The sequence below is a fragment of the Mytilus californianus genome, unplaced genomic scaffold (assembly GCF_021869535.1).
Source record: "Mytilus californianus isolate M0D057914Y unplaced genomic scaffold, xbMytCali1.0.p SCAF_1, whole genome shotgun sequence".
Lineage (NCBI taxonomy): Eukaryota > Metazoa > Mollusca > Bivalvia > Mytilida > Mytilidae > Mytilus > Mytilus californianus.
This window is the reverse complement of record NW_026262581.1, coordinates 33015011-33034730: the sequence shown is the minus strand read 5'-3', so window position 1 is coordinate 33034730 and position 19720 is coordinate 33015011. Positions and strand designations below refer to the sequence as shown.

The following is a 19720-nucleotide window of genomic DNA, read 5'->3' as shown; positions in this document are numbered from 1 at the left end:
TTAAAAAAAATAAATTGTCATTTTATTTTCAAGCTCCTAACCCAGGTGACGTAGATGCGTTCAAAACAATTCTAGATCATGAGGTTAAAAAGGTCCAAAGTCGGTTGGGAGAATTTGGAGAATTGCTGAATAGGTTGAAGGTATACCTGATTCAGTACTAATCTATAATAAAATAAACATGTTTTGTTTGCTTTGTTAAATTGTTTTGAGGGCATATTTGGGCTTTATTTCGAATATACTTTAATCATGATAATATATAATGAATTCATAACAATTCTGGACTGAAGAGAAAACTTATAAGCCACTAGACAAATCACAGACAACATAATAAAGATATATTTATCTACAGTCAATTTGTCAAAAAGTTACAATCTATAGATAGTTATATAATTTTGATGAATAAAACAAAGAATATACGAGAAGATACTGGTTAGGTAGATTAGCATATATAAAAGCATTCAGTTCCAAAATAGATAAAAGTAATACGGGTTGTTTCAAACATACCTCAGTTCGAAATTTACATAGAGCACTGATTCAGAAGTCAAAAACCTTTTACATCGCATTTAAATCTTGATTATCGATAATGGTTTGCTAGTTTTATTAGAAATACAAAAAAGCGCTGATAGAAACGTGTTTATAAGTGCTATATAGCGGAATGTGAAAGGTGATTGCTTTTGTCTTAAGGAAATATTTTCAATTGCAGTTTCTTTTACTCCGAAATCAAAGTAAAATCAAAGTGAAGTTCAACTTAATTACATTGTAATATACCGTTGGGAGTTGATTGTCCGATTTCAAAATCAACATTACTAGAAGTCTTACTCACAGTATGATGGAATATTTTTCTCTGTTCTACTTCAACAGGAAATCGAGTGAATAAAAAGAGTGAGAATTAATTTCGTTCCATAGAACCGAATGTTAAATTACAAAATCGTGCTGATCTGTTGTCAAGACGAAACGATTTTAAATAGCCTTTTTAAAATTGATCGTAAATGATTCCGTTTCTTTTAGTTTAATGCCTTAAAGACTTATGCTTGCTGTTCGGTGTGAGCCAAGGCTCCGTGTTGAAGGCCGTACTTTGACCTATAATTGTCAACTTTTTGTACATTGTGACTTGGATGGAGAGTTGTCTCATTGGCACTCATACCACATGTTCTTATTTATATTACGCTTTTTATAGATTTATTGCACACACTTAAATGTCAACCCAGAAAAGTGTGTATTTGAGTTTTTGTAAGTTACGTCTACCCCATTACCTTGATAATATGGAAGTATTTTCATACTTTAAAAATTATAATACTTGTTCCAAAATTGTATCATTAGTAAACAAGAATAAATATATGTAAAAAAAGAATACAAGTGTCGTGCAATTATTATTCAATAAAAGAAACAAAACTTTGTATAGAACGCTGGTGTCACTATTATTTTTTTTAGCAATTCAGCTTTTCCTAACCTTAGGCAAAATGTGTTTGATACTGGAAAAGTCTGACAATATTTTCTTATTTCAGTTTTTTCAATTCGGTACATTGATGGTTTTTTTGTTGAAATTCCCAGTTTATTCGGTATCCTTTATTTTTTATTCTTTTTAAATTACAGTTGATGGTGTCCTTAAAGTAATGCACTCCAAATAAATTTTGTATATATTTGATTTAGATTTGCTGTCAAAAACCGAATTGCATAACAATGTTGTAAGTTCAAGCAAATCTTATTGGAGTGAATTCGTTAAAAAAGCTTTAGGATGTATCCAAATTACCCTATCGAAGAATATAATTTATTTTGCATCTAAAAAATTCAAGTAGCTTCCAGGAACTGCAAAGGTTCTCTGATAATATTTTATCTATTGAGTGTGCACTTGCTTGTAATTTGGTTTTTGTGTTTCCATGTTGATTTTCTCTTGAGACCTTTTATTTTTAACAAAACGAGAAAACAAAAGGAAAACAAACTTAAACCATCACATGTTATCAGTAACGACAAATCAATATAAACCATGCACTTTGCATTTACTGAATTCGTTGCTGCATTCCATGTTTAAAACTGAAATAGTTTACATCGTATGCGCAAAACGCTTAAAGTGTAAGACACTCGAAGAAAAAACACAGAAAAGGAGAAGCCGATTGTAATCTATTTTATATTGAATTGTCTTAAATTTGTCGATTGATGAACTTCATTACAGGAGTATTTTGTAAACTGACCAATGAGTCGTGGACACAAACAGGATTAGTATAAACATAAGGAGATATGGTATAACGAAACAACAAGAAAAAGGGCAAAATTAAAGATAACCGTATGATATTCAGCAAGGAGCAAACCAAATCTTATAGTTAGCTACTAAGGTTCAGAAGATGATAAAGTTAGAAGTAGTTAAAAAAAGAAAACCTACCATCTGATTTATACTACAACAATAAAGAAAACCAATATGACAGACAGCGACCAACGATATGTCATTGTTATATTTCATTTGTTGAACGCTGTTAGTCAATTATTTTTTGCTTTTATAAAGTTATATTTTATCTGGTGGGAAACTTTCCATTTGGTTTAAACTTAACAGAGGTGTGCGTCAATGTAGTGCTGGAAAACGAACTTGGATCTAGTATCAAAAAGTAAAATAACAAAAATACCGAAACTCCCAGGAAAAAATTCAAAACGGAAAGTCCCTCATCAAATGGCAAAATCAAAAGCTCAAACACATCAAACGAATGGATAACAACTGTCATATTTCTGACTTGGTACAGGCATTTTCTTATGTAGAGAATGTTGAATTAAATCTGGTTTTATAGCTAGCTAAGGGGCTTACTTATATAACACTGTTGTAGTGACCTGTTCAGGCTGATGACATTTCTCTATTGCCTCCATTCAAGAATCTAAATAATAAATGGTATCATCACGTGAACGCTACAGCGACTCGAGTGGCTTTTCCTTTTCGCCTGCAAATAGCGAAATTCTGAGGAATGAATTACTTGACCAGATATGTTCGTATGCAATGAACCAATTATACCCGTTAAAAGTTTAATGAGTGTTGGTACTTTACTGGAAACTAGGGTGAAAATCAGTAATCGAACGTTTAGCGCATAGGACTTTAAGCGCTACTTCTGCGTCTGTTATTCTCTTCGGTCTTCATCGCATCTTGTAGGGTGTGGAGATATCATTCGCCAAGTACGTATATATTCGACATGTTGTCTCTCTATGGATCTAAGATTTTGGGCAAGCTTTCTTACACAAAAATACTTGGGTTTGAACGAACGCATTAATATATTTTTTTTTAGTTTCTGTAACGATTGCTTAGACGTACAAGTTATATTTACCGTACACATTATGAAATGTAAGTGTTTTACAATGCAAAGGCGTGGAAAATATTCGCATTGCGCACTAGAATATTTTCATGCCTCTGCATTGTCAATCACTTTTTACTTCTATATTGTACTGTAAATGTCATGTGTCATACATATTCATTGAGTTGTTTTGCGGTCTGTGCAATAATTATTTGATATTCTTCTTTGCCGAAAGGTCTACGCGAACGTGTAGTTAAAATAGTGCTCAGAAATATTGGCCGAGGTGGAGCCGTAGAATTTGTTTCAGAAGTTTATTGCACAGAACTAAAACTCGGTATTCTCTTTTAGACATGAAATTCAGAAATATGTTTGGATGACGACGTCTTATATGTTTGTCTTGAATATAATACATTGGATATTTGCCACTATGCGTTTACGCAAAAATCAATCGACCAATCCTGCAGTGAAAATGTGACTTGTACCCATATTTTGACTATTTTATTTATAATGTCTGTTTTGTTCACGCATCGTTGTAAATATAACGGAATTTGATAAGACTGTCGTACAAGTGAGAGGTTTAGCGCTATAAAACCAGGTTCAATCCACCATTTTCTACATTTGAAAATGCCTGTACCAAGTCAGAAATATGACAGTTGTTGTCCATTCGTTTGATGTGTTTTGTCATTTGATTTTGCCATGTGATAAGGGACTTTTCGATTGAATTTTCCTCGGAGTTCAGTATTTTTGTGATTTTACTTTTTTTTAAACATGTACAATTTTCTATTGTTCTTCTCAAAATAGTCTACAACAGCAATTATAATCATTGAAATCTTAATTTATTGACATATTCGTAAATTATTGCTTTATTTTTTTCAGCAAAATTCCTCTAGGTTATATCAACAGGTAAGTAGTCATGGACCGTTTACTCATAAAATCGTCAAAAACTCTAATCGCCATGATGAAATTCAAATTTTCACAGGGTTTTCTTAACAAAAATACGGTGATCAATATTTGGTAGTACGACGGACCGGCAGACGGGGTATCAGTCGGCAAAAACTACTTCTGTTAAATAGATCGAGAACCGTTCAACATTGCATTCAAATTTCAATATTGGACAATGGATTACCAATGTCAAGTGATATTGACGATTCACGCTGGTTTGCTTTAGTTTGTCAGTCTCTTATTTCAAAAGAATTGGTACAAAATAATATTAAGATCATTGCTAATTTTCTAGAAATTTAAAATATTTAAATAAAATGTTGAATCAAGTAGCTAGCATCTCTATTTCTTAATACGAATACGTATATAAATACTTTATTTGATCCAACTAAAAGGCCCGTTTACGAGCATATTCATATATATATATATATATTTTATATCATTAGTTATACAGTAATTTTAAGATATATTACATTGAAAATAAATGAATTAATAACTATCCCCAGTACAAGATTCAGTTTAAGAAAAATATTAACCCTTTGTAATATAAAGAATGTTAATTACAACACTACAACATGCATATTTAGTCACTGGAAGGAAATGTGTATCATATTTCAAAACAAGTACTAATAAATCTTGACACTGATATTCGTGTTCGTGCTTATATATAAGGGAAGTGTTTACATAAATACATGTTTCCTCAAGAATAAAATGCATTTTCTTTGCAGTGCATTCAATTAAAAACTGAAACTCATCTTCAACCTGCCGATTATTTATTTTGACCTTTCTCAATAGCTAACAGATGAACACTAATTCTAAATTTTTAAAATTTTAAGCAATTTTCCTTTTTTAACATTCGCATTATTATCTATAGTATTTTCCAGTAAATCCAATATCTACTAATAAAAATATTTTTAACATTTTCAACGTCAAAACTTTTTATATCAACATCAACACATCTTCAAATATATACATTATTGATTAAGAATTTCTGTTAAGGTACCTGTTATTATTATTCGAAACTGAATTCAACTAAACTGTGGGCAAACCCCAACAAGATAAAAAAAATCACTATTTGCAATATACCTACACTTAAAAATATTATAATGATTACATATTACAATAAGAAGAAGAAAACAATGAATATAATTATCCTTATAACTCTTCGAAATACTCTCTGGTTATTCAGACTATTTTTCTTTGAACAGTTCCGGTGGGTTTCCATAGATTCCTGGGAAAAAGTATAACTTTTTTCTTAGATTCGATTTCACCTCAGCAACGGTCATATCATTCGACCATGTACATCCTTTCCCAACTAATCTGTTCACCTTTAACGAAAATACACGTCATTTAATGTTTTTTCCCCTCCTTACACGACGAGAACAGCAGGCTATAGTAGCTTGATGTAAAATTGGTTTAAAATGTTGCTATGCGAATAAATTCCTGGAGTACCAACTTCAATTTATTTTTTCTACTGACCGTATTCCTCTTTGGAACATGCTAATCATATGCATATATATGCAGCTAGATCAGAAAAAGTCATGGAAAAATTCCAAAGTTCGCCCATAACAAAGTCACAACCGATCTATAGTCTACCATGCCACTGCTCGGGTTTCGCCATTTTGTAAATGACCGACAAGTGTTTAAACTGTCAATGTTATTTTATATCTTCAAAAATATTTATGATTACCTAAAACACGACCAACTTCATCTTTTTTTTAATGTTTTCGGTTAATTTTTATTATTTAAGCCACATGTATTTGATACACACCAGCAATATTGCTGATCGTTTTGTACGATAGTTCGATGGTGACGTTATTATGGTCAAACCAAAGTTATTTTTGCGAATTATGGATTGACTATATTAACTATAGATAATTCCTAAAGTAGGTCTGTCAACACCACAATGTTAAGAAACTATAAACTCGGGAAATACATTTTAGTGAATTCATTATCTAGACATGCGCACTAACTCGACCTTAACTAGAATATGGTATTATAAGCGCTCGAAGTAGGTAATATGCATTCATATCTTACCTTTGCTGTTAAATTGTCCCATTGTTGTACAGTAAAGTGGAGTTCCTTAAACAATTGACTAAGGTTTTTTGCATCAGTAAAAGAACTTGTTCGACATGCCCATTTTTTACCAAATGATACATTGTTGATGATAAAAACGTTTCCTCGACACTCTCCTTTCATGTCGTAGACGGACTGCAAAATTCAAAACAATGACACCAGAATGACTGAAATGAAGATTTGCTTAACAAAGCAGGTTTATGCTCTAAGATAAATCCACTTGTTTGTAATATCAAATGCTTTCAGTTTAGATCAAACGTTCTCATTTCATGACAAATTGGAAATGATTGTGATATAAGATTTCATAAAATCTCGTGGACTGAAAGTATATATAGGCTAAATTGGCCCAGAATATTTTTGCTGGAAAGAAAAAAATGCTAACTGAAACGATTTTGTTTTACTGCTCTTTTGGTTGCTTGTGACTAGTTGTTCTTAATTTGTTAAAGAATGAAAAATAAAACATATTAAAATAGATAAAAACATAGGATACCAACGGAAAACATGTTTTTCATCTGCTCGTTTGATATCATCACTCTCTGATGTTGCAAAGATCAAATATGGTAATGGTATGCCAAGACTTGCTTTCTAATGTCTGCACTATATTCACCTATGACTAATTGAACTTTAATAGTAATCGTTTTAGTATCTCTAAAAAAAATATTTGCTCTGTCGAAACATTTTCGAAAAGTGTAAAATTCCACCCACTTTATCGGTTGTACTGAAGAAATGTAGTGCTTCAAAGCAAACAAACATTTTAGAAAATTTATTTTGTTGCTTAATTAGCATCAAATAGTTCATAAAGGACGAAAATAGGTACGCTAAATATAATATATATGCCCACATATTCCACACAAAAACAACAGATCGTTATGATAACATATATGCATGATTATACTACAAGCACTAACAATATCTTACTTCTTTTCCATATTCGTGAACAAACCAAGGACTTTTTTTATCTTTTATCTCGATAAGGTGCTCTTTCGTCATCGCTGTGTCCTCTAAGTTACTCGGAGGCCATTCTTTATAGAACATAAACAGTATATGTATATTGCTACATACATAAAACGTATTAAATGTAACAATTAACAGATGAACCTATGCATGAACAAAAGACAATACCTCGCACACCCGAAGCACTTTCCTGGATTTAGCTTAATTAGGAACTCTCACACCCAATATATTTTATATGAATAAGTAGAAACGTTTAAAGCTATATGAGTTAAGGGAATCTGAAAAGGTTAGCCAAATTAATCTAAAAAAACACATCAAAGATACCAAGCTTAGAACTCTGTACACCTGACGTGCAGTTTCATCTACAGGAGACTCATAAGTGTAAAAAGGCCTAAAAACGAAAGTAGAGCTCTCAATTATATCTTACATTTTAATCCAATAAACACATTCTGACAAAAAGATGACATATAGGTAAGTATATGGTAATATGCAAATGCAGTGTTCTTTGCATAACACTAATGTTACTACCAATCCAGTTTGAGCTTAAATTTGGTGAAAAAGTGTTTCGACTAAAGCTTTATATATGTTTTTCTTTGCTATAAATAGATCATACAATGAAATCAAGTAATGCAAAAGTCAGTATAGCAAATTTACTTCAGTCATAGGTGTAACATCACTACATAGGACCCGGTCAGAAAGAGCACTCCAGAAAATTATACATATTAAAAAAAAGTTCCTACGCATAAGTGTTACATATTATGGTAATCTTGGTAACAAGTGAAAGTTGACGAAGGGCTAGTGATCATTGTAGAACAATTGTAGTACTAAAACAGGTACCTCTAATCTGACCAACAGGGCAAATATGGCCTCCTATCTTAATTTCATATATTTTTTTTATTATTCGAAAGAAACTTTTAACAAGGGTTCTACAGTGATCCGGAGTCCTTAAGCTTTCATTTTGAATTCAAAGTTACCCAAATATGTCAATTATTGGCAAGGTTAGAGCTATGCGTAGGAACTATTTTGTTTAAAATATGTACTTCTTTCTTGTATATTCTTTCTGACATGGCCGAAATAGTGGTTCTATACCTTAAATCTATGATGCTTTATTTTAGATTTTTGATTACCATATGACTGTATTAGTCAAAATTTCCTTTTTAGAAACACTGTATTTATGATACCTTTGCAATGTACATCCATCACCGGGGCAATCCAACTTGTTGACATCAATTAATCCTGTATGCCATAACCTCGTTTGATGAGATTGTTTTGTTTTCTATTTCACTGTTCAACTTGACACTATGAACGACCTTATTTCAAACCAAAGCTTCCGAGTTTTTCGGTTTGCCTCTTTTTTTTAATCTTAAAAAGAACGGTCGTTACATTGTATGTATTAAACGTAATATCATATAAATAGTAAGCATCGAAATAATAATTCTTATTGCATCAACCAGGCAACCAAAGTAACTAAAAGTTTTTGTTTTTCTGTACAAATTTCGTTGTAGTTCTTTGACTTCTGATGCTCTAGCTTTCAATAAAGTTGAATCCCGAAAATTATAGATTTGTGCTATTCAACTTTATTTTCTTCCTTATACGACTCTTCAGAAAAAAGATATTAAAACAAGATCAAAATATCGGGTCAGGACCTGCGTTTCTGCATGCAATTGATTGAGGAAGCATGTATACTAAAGCATAAATGATCATTTCCTTTCATTAATGGCAATAACACTTTGACGAAAATTTGCTTTGCACAATGAGTGTTGTGAATTCTAAACTTTCAGGAAACAGGAAGTAGCTACATGTCGGATGTTAACATTGCGTACTCGCAACAACTCACTATTGTATCTATAATGAGTTTATTTATAAAGCTGCAGATCAAATATTAAACCATTCCCCTTTATAGCAGCCACGAAAACTTTGATGACAATTTGCATTATACAATGAGTGTTGTAAACTTTCAAACAAACTAACAGAAAGAGGCCACAAGGATGATCTAAAAAATGATTACTCGCAACAACTCAGCATTATCAAGTTGCATACCAAATATTAGATTATTCGCTCTCATGGAAAGATTTCACGAAAATGTTCGACCCCTGTACGGACAGACAATCAGACAGAGGGACGGACGGAGTTAAGCGGCTACTAAACATTCTTTTGCCGTCGGTGACGCAGATGATACCTATTTAAAAGTGACAATTAGACATTCTCCTTGAAAACGTTTGAGTTGCCCCTTTTCTGATCTTCGTGTATATTACAACTTCATTGACATTGCTCTAAAAGTCATTAAATAATATTGGTAAACTTTACTCAAGGTAAATAAATCGACTGAATGCAATAACACATTAACATAATTAATGTAGAAAGACAATGTGTAATTAATTGACAACATCACAATAAACATGATGAACTGAAGTTTGAGAACAATCTGGCATACTTGATACAACGCAAAAAAAAACCCACTTTAGCTCACAAATCGTCCTGTCAAATGTTACAACATTCTATTGAATAGAATGAGTTCCAAAGTAAAGATGATCAAAGGCAAGCAGTGCAGAGAATGAAGAGGAAATGTTCATTTTTTCGTGTTAACTTGGTATTTATAACATGAAAGCTGAATACAGCAACATCATTCGGACAAGATTGTTAACTTTTACACTGGTTTAGAGATAACGACTTAAAATAAAAAAAAAAGTACATAGCAAACAGCAAACTTGATTTAGGGCATACGATACAGTTTTGATTCCCACGGTGATTTTTCACGAAAATTTTCATACAAGCTATTTTTCACCTAGTCAATGCAAATATGTTAGAAAAAATATACCTTCATGTGCTACTTTAAGAAATAAATGGGGTTGGAATTTTAGACATATACTCAAAATGGTTTTTTTTTCCACATTTCTATCCTTTGGATAGACATACTTTACTTTCTTATTTAAGACAAACACAAGCGTATTTTTGTAAAAACATTTGGAAAAACTTCTTTACATAAGTATGCTCTAAATTTGTATAACAGCTCTTTAGAAAAAAATATTTTTTTATCAAAGTTTCATGATCTTCGAAAAAAACGGCATTTTTTGCTGTTTGATTATTTTTTAAATTTACAAAAAATATCATCGGTGATTTTTGTTTTTAATAAGAATAGGTACAAATAATCTTCGTACCTAATCAAACATAATATCATTTTTAAAAAGAGGGGTTCATGAACTTGTTCAGTCTGAATGATAAAAATCAGTCGAAAAATGTATCTTTCCCCCTTATGTCACAGTTCGACGTCGCGAAATACATCATTTTATGTTAGCAACGTCATTACCTCCCCTGTAACTGTATCGTATGCCCTTAACTGTTATATTCTAAAAACCGAAGGTAATCTCACCTTTGGGCTCAGTCTTGCTCGCTATTTTTTCAACTGCTATAACATATGGTGCAAGGACGTTTGCAAGGTCCTTGTTTTCAGTTTCCATAAAAGCGTCATGTAGTGCAGCAACACCTTTCTTACCTCGATAGTTTAAAGTGTCCAAAATTTTCCTCGTTTTCTGTTCTCGTTCATCCATTTGCTTGAATGGTGAAAAATCGTGAATATACAGTGATTACAGGTAAAAAAAACGAAGACAAGAGGTGCTAGCCCCATAATAATAATAATAATAATAATAATAATAATAATAATAATAATAATAATAATAATATCTTTATTTAAAGAGAGTAACTCATTTGGATTAAACCAATTTTCAATAAGGCTCTCTACATACAATATCAACTACATGAATAAAACATAATTAATCTACTATTACACACATATAAACAATAGATCTATATATATATATACACAAATATAACCAAAAAAAAAAAAAACAAAAAAAAAACACCTATAGTATACACTGTGGCTTAACTTATAAAATTTCACACTTTTAAAAATATAATGACTTGTAAGAGTATTTGAATGCAGATATATTTTTTGAATTTTTAATTTCACTGGATAGTGAATTCCACACTTTTGGACCACTAAAAGAAAAAAACGATAAAAAAGATCTAATTCGTCTTGTAACCTATTTCAATTCAAAATGAGATTTGATATTAGACGTCAAAGCAAACTGCTTGATTGATATCAAGAGGAACATTTTGCGCGACCTTGGGAAAATGGAAAAGTGTTCATGCGTAATACGTTGTTTCCACTCTCTCAAATCACATACTTCAAATTAATTGATTTTGGGAGAAGAAACTGAAAAGTTGAACAGACTGTTGTAATACGATAGTTCTCTATTCTATGATAAGTATTTCATGTAAATGTTTTTTTCTTTTCTGTCTATTTCTCTTCCCTTGTGTATGATTTTTTACTGAATATTCGTGTTTTTGACGAACTGACCTATTTCATTTACTTACTACGATAATTTCGTGCATTTCGGCATTCAAAATTGCTGATTGAAAAAGTTGACCTGCAACTGCATCAGGATTTTCCAAGCCTTTAACGAGTTTTACTCTATTCTTTTTGAAAGCATCTTTCCATTCATAATTTTCATCAGTCATCTTTGAAACAAACATTATAGTTCATTGATTGATTTTGTTTTGCTTAACGTCATGTAGCAAAATATTATGCACTGTAATTGAAGATTTGACTATTAGTTGTTAAATACTTTGATCACGTCATAATAAAGCACAATAAACAAATCGCCCATACCAATATCAGTCTTTTGAGGGAAACTGAAATTGTTGAAAAGTAAAAGGGGGCATCAAAACTGTCATTGAAGAATATAAGTCTCATCCATCTATGGATATTGAGAAAGAGGATAAACAGTTTAACATATGACGCTATCAGCTATAATTTTTATATGATATGATTATGGTGCAAGTCCGTGGATCTGCAATCTCGTTTCCGTAATATCAGAAAAAAAAAGAAAATAAAAAAGAAAGAGAAATACTAAAATAAGTAGTCATTATTGGATAAGAAAGTTTTGGCCAATAACTTGCCATCAGTACACCAAGAAATGGAAGGGGTGGATATAAATGGAAGGGGTGGAACAAGAACTAAAAATATTAAGGGAAAAAAGTTCAAATGGATAACTAAAAGGGCAAAGGGAAGATGGTAATTAGAGGGTGAAAAGGGAACTTACAATTTTTTGCAAATTGGAAAAGCAACATTACAGAGATACATTATTCCCAAACTTTAACACTTTCAGTACGGAATTGAGTTTGTTTTGCGCGTTCGTATAGCCGGAGATTTATCAGCACGAGCGGCTTCGTGGCCGGGATTAATTTGACATGTGCTCGTAAAAAAATAGTCTTGGAACTTCAAACAACAATTACCGCTATTTGGGATCGATTTTCGTGAACATATTTTGAGGTTAAGTCGTACCCTACTGGTTATGCATTGTGGTGTGGTTAGAGCGATATGAAAAGGAAGCAATCTTAACAGTTTAGCTCTGTGACGAACGAGGTTTTTTTTTTATGACTGAATGTTTTCAAATAAATGACTGCGAAGGGACGAGTTTCTTCTGACCGTTCCCTTTCCGTGCTATTAACTTACGTTCGATGTTTCTTTTCGTTACAAAGAATAACATTAAATGTCTATGACAACACCATAACTGATTGGGAAGCCGATAAACGACCGACAACATGAGAAGTACCAGCGATTGAAATCCGCCATTTGCAAAGCGTCGTTCATGTCAACAACAATTAAAGAGAGATAACTCAACTGTAATTTGGCGGATGACAACTCTTTAATACGTTGCCGTTATGTTTCAAAGTCACTTGGGGTATTTCAGAAATTCTTGTTACGGTTCTATTACCAATAAAAATGTGTATTTGTCCAATGATTGAACAAATAATCGTCTATTTGTCATAGTTAATTACCTTCCTGGCAAATAGAGGGACATTTCAAACAAAGTAACAGGCATGCAACCTAATTGCAATTTAAGCCGATAAAAATATACATTTAAAAAATTAAAAATCAAATGAATAATTAGATAATCGAAAAACAAAATTCTACTAAAGGTAATGATTATTTTGATTTTTTTTTAAATTGCTAGAAGGTTATTCAACAAACAAAAATAACAAATTTAATTTTTTGTTATTTGCCTCTTTCTTAGTCTTTTTTTTCAGTGTTCCATTTTACTATATTTTGGTTTGAATACTACTTTGTCTTTTTATCTTTTTTCTGGTAGTTTTTTCCTATCTAAGGAGCACTCCCGAAGGATATGTTTATAAATTATTTGATGGTATATGAATATTTGCAGACTTAGTTTTAATTAACTGTTAGTGTTAGTAGCACCATCACCCACATAAAAGCCACCTTATTGTATAATATCTTCCTGAAATATTTCAAACTCTAGCTATACAACAATATATACATATATTGGATCCATTGGTTGTCGAATTATTGATCATAGATTTCAGGACATTGATCTAAATTTTTTTTCAGGTGAGCTTATTGGTATAGCGCGGAAAAAACCACACTGACCTGATACTCGGTATCTGGAAAACTATAACAAATGGTATATCGCGGAATCCCACACTGACCTTAAATTTTGTTGTCCTGATCACTCTATAAAATTCCCTCTTTATTTTTACAATGTCTCTTGATACTATCCTTTTACAAATATCCTTCATCAGTTATTCTTTAGTTTTGTTCATAGTTTTTAAATAAATAAATTCACAAATTGAAACGGTAAAGTTAATAAATTCAAAATTGTCTCAAACTAACAACATAGATATAACACTAACAGTAATTTTTAACGGAATGGAACAGGTGAAACAATCTGGGAGACAGAGGTGTTTTCCACATTCTAGGCAGCCATATTTTGTTTGTCTACGTGTGTCTTGATGATTATTTTTCACCCTCTTGTGGCAGACATGGCACCAACTTTTATTCCCAAAGGAACCTTGCAAGTGTCTCTGTGTAAGACGGTCGTCAACCGGGACAAGTGATGGACGGCCCTTACGAACTGACCCCCCTGTGTATCCACCTATCAGTCCCGCTGCTACTGCCTTAGAAAACTCCAAAAAGGTTGTCGGTCTCTTACCAGGTCCTGGTTGATGATGAGGAGAGAGCAAAAAAAGCCTAAAGGCATTAAATTTCAACATTTCTATCATTGTAAAGAAAATCCTTTTGGGCCATTTCAATGTTTTATGTTGGAAACATAGTACTGGATGTACTGGTCAGCCCTATCAACCCCACCCATGTACTGTGTGTAATCACATATCATTTGTGGACATGGTATCTCTTGTTGTTGGAAAATACCATCTGCTTGCTACACATTTCTCTGCACTGCACCAACTGAGAAATCATGTATACTAGAAATTAAGTTAACATTTTTTTTGTCCTTCCATACAACAGCAGCTACTGCATCCTTCTGTCTAAACTGCATGTCCCCACGAATAGTTACACCTTCTGGTTTTTTCTTCATGATATCTTTAGGAAGCTCTCTCCTATTTAGTCTTACAGTACCACATGCAGCAGTGTTATAATGTTGAAACAAGTCTGTAAATAATGAGGGAGCAGTGAAGTAATTGTCCATATAAATATGGTACCCTTGCCCTATGACATTTGCCCTTTCTATGCAAGTTTTAACTACACGGTTTGCTAGACCATGAGCTGTTCCATTTATCCTCCCACTGTACACCTGACAGAATGAAACGTACCCTGTGTCAGCTTCAGCTATTGCCCACATTTTAATGCCCCATTTGGTAGGCTTGGCTGGCATATACTGCTTAAAAGACAGTCTTCCTTTGAAGGGAATCATTACCTCATCAACTGATAATTGCCTTTTAGGAATGTACTGATTAACCATGGAGTCTGTGAACATATTCATTAACGATTCAATTTTGTAAAAAGCTGTATAATTGGGATCAACTGGCTGTGGGGCTTGCTCGCTGTTTGAAAAATGAATGTACCTCATGATTTGCATGAAGCGATCCCTTTTCATGACTTTACCAAAGTACGGGGTCTCAAGCATAACATCTGTGGTCCAGTAGGATTTTATATCTGGTTTTACATTGATACCCATCAGGAAACATAAACCAAGAAATGCCTTCATTTCCTCAGCATTTGGCGTAACCCATGGGGATTTATTTTCATCAGGATGGTCACGAATTTGTTTATTAGCATATCTGGCTGTCTCCTGTATGATGTATTGCAAAATTGCATTGGTAAACACAATGAGAAAAAATCAACAGGCTCTTTATTTGGCTCTTATACTGTTGTAGGACCTGTATTCCCACGTGGTAAAAATAAATGTGGTAAACCCCTTTCATAATAGTTAAAATTATCATGCCACCCATCAGCTTCAGCAGGACGGTCACCAGCCTCATCAACAAGGGGTTCATTTTCATCAGAAAATTCATTTTCACTTTCAACTGCATCTAATTCACCTGTTCCAATTTGTTGAAGCCTCTGATTGTACCGCTGTGCAGCAGCATCAACTTCATTTTGAGAAAATCCTTCAAACTCTTCATCCGAAGATTCAGACATTTTTTTTATTTTCACCCAGACGCCAATACTACGTGTTTTACTACAATTTTACTATGGGACCGCCTTCTAGCCTAGCAAATTTTGATTGGCTGCACAAAAATATGGATTTCCTTATTTGGGAGAACACCTGCATGGTCGTGTGAAATTCATTTGTCGGCTAAACCGTAAACTTCCGATCGTCAACAGAGCTTAAATCAAAAACATGCAAAGATGAAACAGATAGAGACAGAAATTACCGGCTTATCTTTTTATTAAACACTCCTAAGTATAGATTATTAATTTTTAAATCAACGATAGATAAATGGTTTAAAGATTTCGTGTGTAAGGTAATGAACTTTCAATTTTTAAAGCGATCACGTTGACTGCACATGTCAGACAAAGTTGAAAAATGGCGGCACATAAACTCAAAACGAAAGTACCATGAAATGACATTACTATGATTATTATTGTCAAAATTTATACATAATATTTAAATTTGAAACCTGTTAACATACTATGGTAACGTACGCTTTACAGATTTACGTAATTAATCTGATATTAAAACTGAAAGTAGGAAGTGCATTTTTCACTTTCCATGATGCATTCAGGCATCACGCGGCCGTTACCAGGTGATGCTTTCAGGCATCAAACGGCGTCTACCAGGTAATGACTTGAGGCATCATACGCCTTGAATGGGTTAATGGAGGACGAGTCGGAGATAACAGATAAAAGTAATATTAGAAATGAACAAAAATATTCTTTAAAAAATCTATACTAGTTCTAATACATTGTTACTTGAATTTCAAAAGGACACATTTCTTTATCACTCAAAGACAGACACATTACATGTATACAAAAGGAAGGTAAGTCAACATTGTATCTTAAGAACTGGCGACCTATCACATTCCTGTGTGTAGACTATAATGTAGCTACAACAAGTCTAGCAAATCGACCCTAAATGGTGCTGGTAAGTACAACAAGCCAAACAAAACAAAAAAGGTTTTCTAAATGGTAGGTATATATGTAATAGTGACATTTTTAGTGGTCTTATGATGTTTGTGAATTTAATTTTACATATGTGTTTTATTTTATAAAATAAAAGTTACTTAAAAAAATCAAAATAATTTATTGTGAAACCATTGCTATAAAAATGATAAAAGTCAGAAAATAAATAATAAAAAGATAGCAGTTAAATCTTTAAATAAATTGTTTGAATTACGTAATTAAAGTGTTAGAATTTATTGTATAGAAACTGGTCTCTTTATATAATGTGAATTATCTTTACACTATTATGCAAATGAGTTTAGTCCGGGTAGATTTCCCGCTAGTCATGCACGCTTGATTATAGTTTTCGTTTTACGGGTAGATAGTTATCTAGTTAGTTCGCTGCTGAAAGTTGACGGGGCTGGATGTTTTTTTATATTGAAGATTTTTCCAAAGTCATGTGGTTGTTATAGTTGGAAATATCAGGTATGTGTAGGATAATTTGTATTGTCGAGTTTCTGTATTTTTCGGTTTGATATAGTTCATATAGCGCGCATTTGTCAAATTAGTTCTAGTAATGCGGGATTTGCTATTCTTGTTAAATTAACACTTTATTGCATGCATGTTTCTTATTTTTACAGTGAGTGCACATCCTTGATGCACAAGTATGAGTTGTCAGTGAGCCTAAAATCCATAATTTTGGTATGTGTATAATAATGTTTTATAAAAACATATTATTTTAGTGTGAGCGTACTTTTTCCATATTTCCGGTGAAATGTGTATGTTAATGTAGAAAATGTTTTCTACTATTTTTATTTTATTACATTGAAAAATATTTACGAATTAAGAAGGATTGTCATTTTGACCGTTTTAGGATTAACGAAATACATACAGTTTAACATGAGCGTGAAGAAATATTTCATTGTTTAAATACAGTGATTGCCGACATCTTTTTGTCGAGAATACTGAGATAATTATATTTTACTTAGTTTGATACAAGTGTGCAAATTACAATTGCACGACGAGGTATATTTTTGTAGAGTTACATATAATAGTTTTCATGAATATTGCGTGATAACAGTAATATCGATCGTATGTATTTATTGATCATATTCACGGGAGAATTCGACTGAGTATATTATTAATGATACTTTAAAGTTCCGAGAACATTTTCGTACAGCTAAAGTTATTTTCTTTTGATAATTCATACAGATTAAGAAGATGAGAAATACAAATACTATGTTTTATTGTGCATTGTGTTATGTAAATGCATTTATATATGTTGAATGTTATATTAAGAATTTTAATACAGATATTGGCATATAATTATAATTGTATTTATTATGTTTTGTAGGGCGTTTATTTCATTATATTGAATACGTCTGGTGCCAATAATAAATTTATCAACTTTTACTGGATTGGTTTTGTTAGCCACATGAACCTCCGTTACATTTGGAGCCCCCAGTGAGGAAAGGAGAATCAGCAGCGACTCAGATTTTATATTTTAATTGTTGGAGCCCATGCAGGAATGGCATTTTGATGACCAATACCGATCTACAATGTAGAAGAAAGTTATATTTTAGAAGTTCCGTATCCGATGTTGCGAATGTACTAGATTTATCTATAACTGATCGAAAAGATGTAGGATAATGACATTCCTAGACTTTTACTTTTATATAAATATAAGAAGATGTGGTATGATTGCTAATCAGACAATTCTCCATAAAAGACCAAAAGACATAAAAGTTAACAACTATAGATCACCGTACAGCCTTCAACATGAGAAAAAAACCACATAGTCGTCTCTAAAAGGCCCAATTACAGTGCATATGTCAAATGTAAAACCATTCAAACGAGAAAACTTTATGTACAAAACGTTGAACGAAAAAACAAATATGACATAAAGCATCAAACAACAACCACTAAACCAGACACTTTGCACAGGCACATACATGATGTGGCGGGGTTAAACATGTTTACGGGCGCACTACCCTTCCCTTAACCTGTGATAGTAGTGTAACACAACAACATATGACCAGACTATAAAGATCAGTTGAAAAGGGCTTAACTCATCAGACACAGTCGAATGTTTTGTTTTTTTTTATATCTTAAAACATTGCAGTTTTATGGCTTTGATACTGTGATGTTTCTAGTGCAGTGTTAAATAACTGATATATCTCAGAAATGTTTTCCTTAGAAAGGGGACCCTGATGTTGCTGGGTAACAATTAATGACTACAAATTTTTATTGCGTCAATAAGCTGTTGATTATTCCTTAGTCCTGGATGGTGATCAAAAATCAATGTTTACATTTGTTTGATAGATTTTTGTGCTGGCCTGAAGTGTAATATTGACACAGCTGAAGCCATATGGATTAGGAAAAAAAAGATAGTATGGAAAAACTTTTGCCTGACGGAAAAAATGTTTGGAATCTTTCTGGGATGTTCAAGCTATTAGATATATGGTTTTAGCTTGCCAAAGAGGATAAGGCACTAAGTAATTTTACAGCTTAGATAAACAGTATTAAGTCATTGTTAAATACTTGGGCTTACAGAGAACTAATATATATTGGAAGGGTTAGAGTTATAAATTCTAAGCACCCCAATTGGTTTATGACTGTCCTTTCTTCACCCCCCCCCCCCCCCCCCCCCCCCAAAAAAAAATTAAACCCGAGAAAGGTGTTCTGAAGGAGATTCAGAACATATCTTTCAATTTTTATGACAAGGGAAAACAGATAAAATAAAGAGGGAAGAGACAAATTCAGCCAAGATGGATTACCTTTTTAGGTAAATAAGTCAACCCCTATTGGTATGATATCCTGGTAAATTTTTCCAAGTTGCTAAATAAGTTGAATGTTGAAAACATACTGATAATCTTGCCCAGTCAATATGGCTGAAACCCAAACATCATAATAGATATCAAGATGATTTTGAATTTCAAATATATTAAACATTGTGTATTCTTAATTAAATATCTGGTGTCAGATAACAATTCATCATTTTCATATGAGGAATTTAAAAAAAAAAGTTAATATCAAGAATTATTTTCTTGAATTTTATGGTATT

The 19720-nt window shown here is 32.5% G+C and overlaps 1 protein-coding gene and 1 long non-coding RNA gene across 5 annotated transcripts in view; both read right to left on the bottom strand.

Annotated features, from left to right (window-relative positions):
* Positions 1–320: 320 nt before the first annotated feature.
* Positions 321–19720, bottom strand: part of LOC127718890 (caspase-2-like) — a 53095-nt gene continuing 33695 nt past the window's right edge. For all 4 annotated transcript variants that reach the window (XM_052224981.1, XM_052224974.1, XM_052224990.1 and 1 more), the window contains one exon: positions 321–5533. In XM_052224981.1, the coding sequence (XP_052080941.1) occupies positions 5396–5533 (138 nt within the window). In that variant the 3' untranslated portion in view covers positions 321–5395. The remainder of the gene's footprint in view (positions 5534–19720) is intronic.
* LOC127718973 (uncharacterized) lies at positions 6249–11754 on the bottom strand. The gene is made up of 4 exons (XR_007990070.1): positions 11610–11754; positions 10606–10786; positions 7200–7303; positions 6249–6416 (listed from the first exon to the last, which is right to left on the bottom strand). It is a non-coding gene; the product is annotated as an uncharacterized LOC127718973 (long non-coding RNA).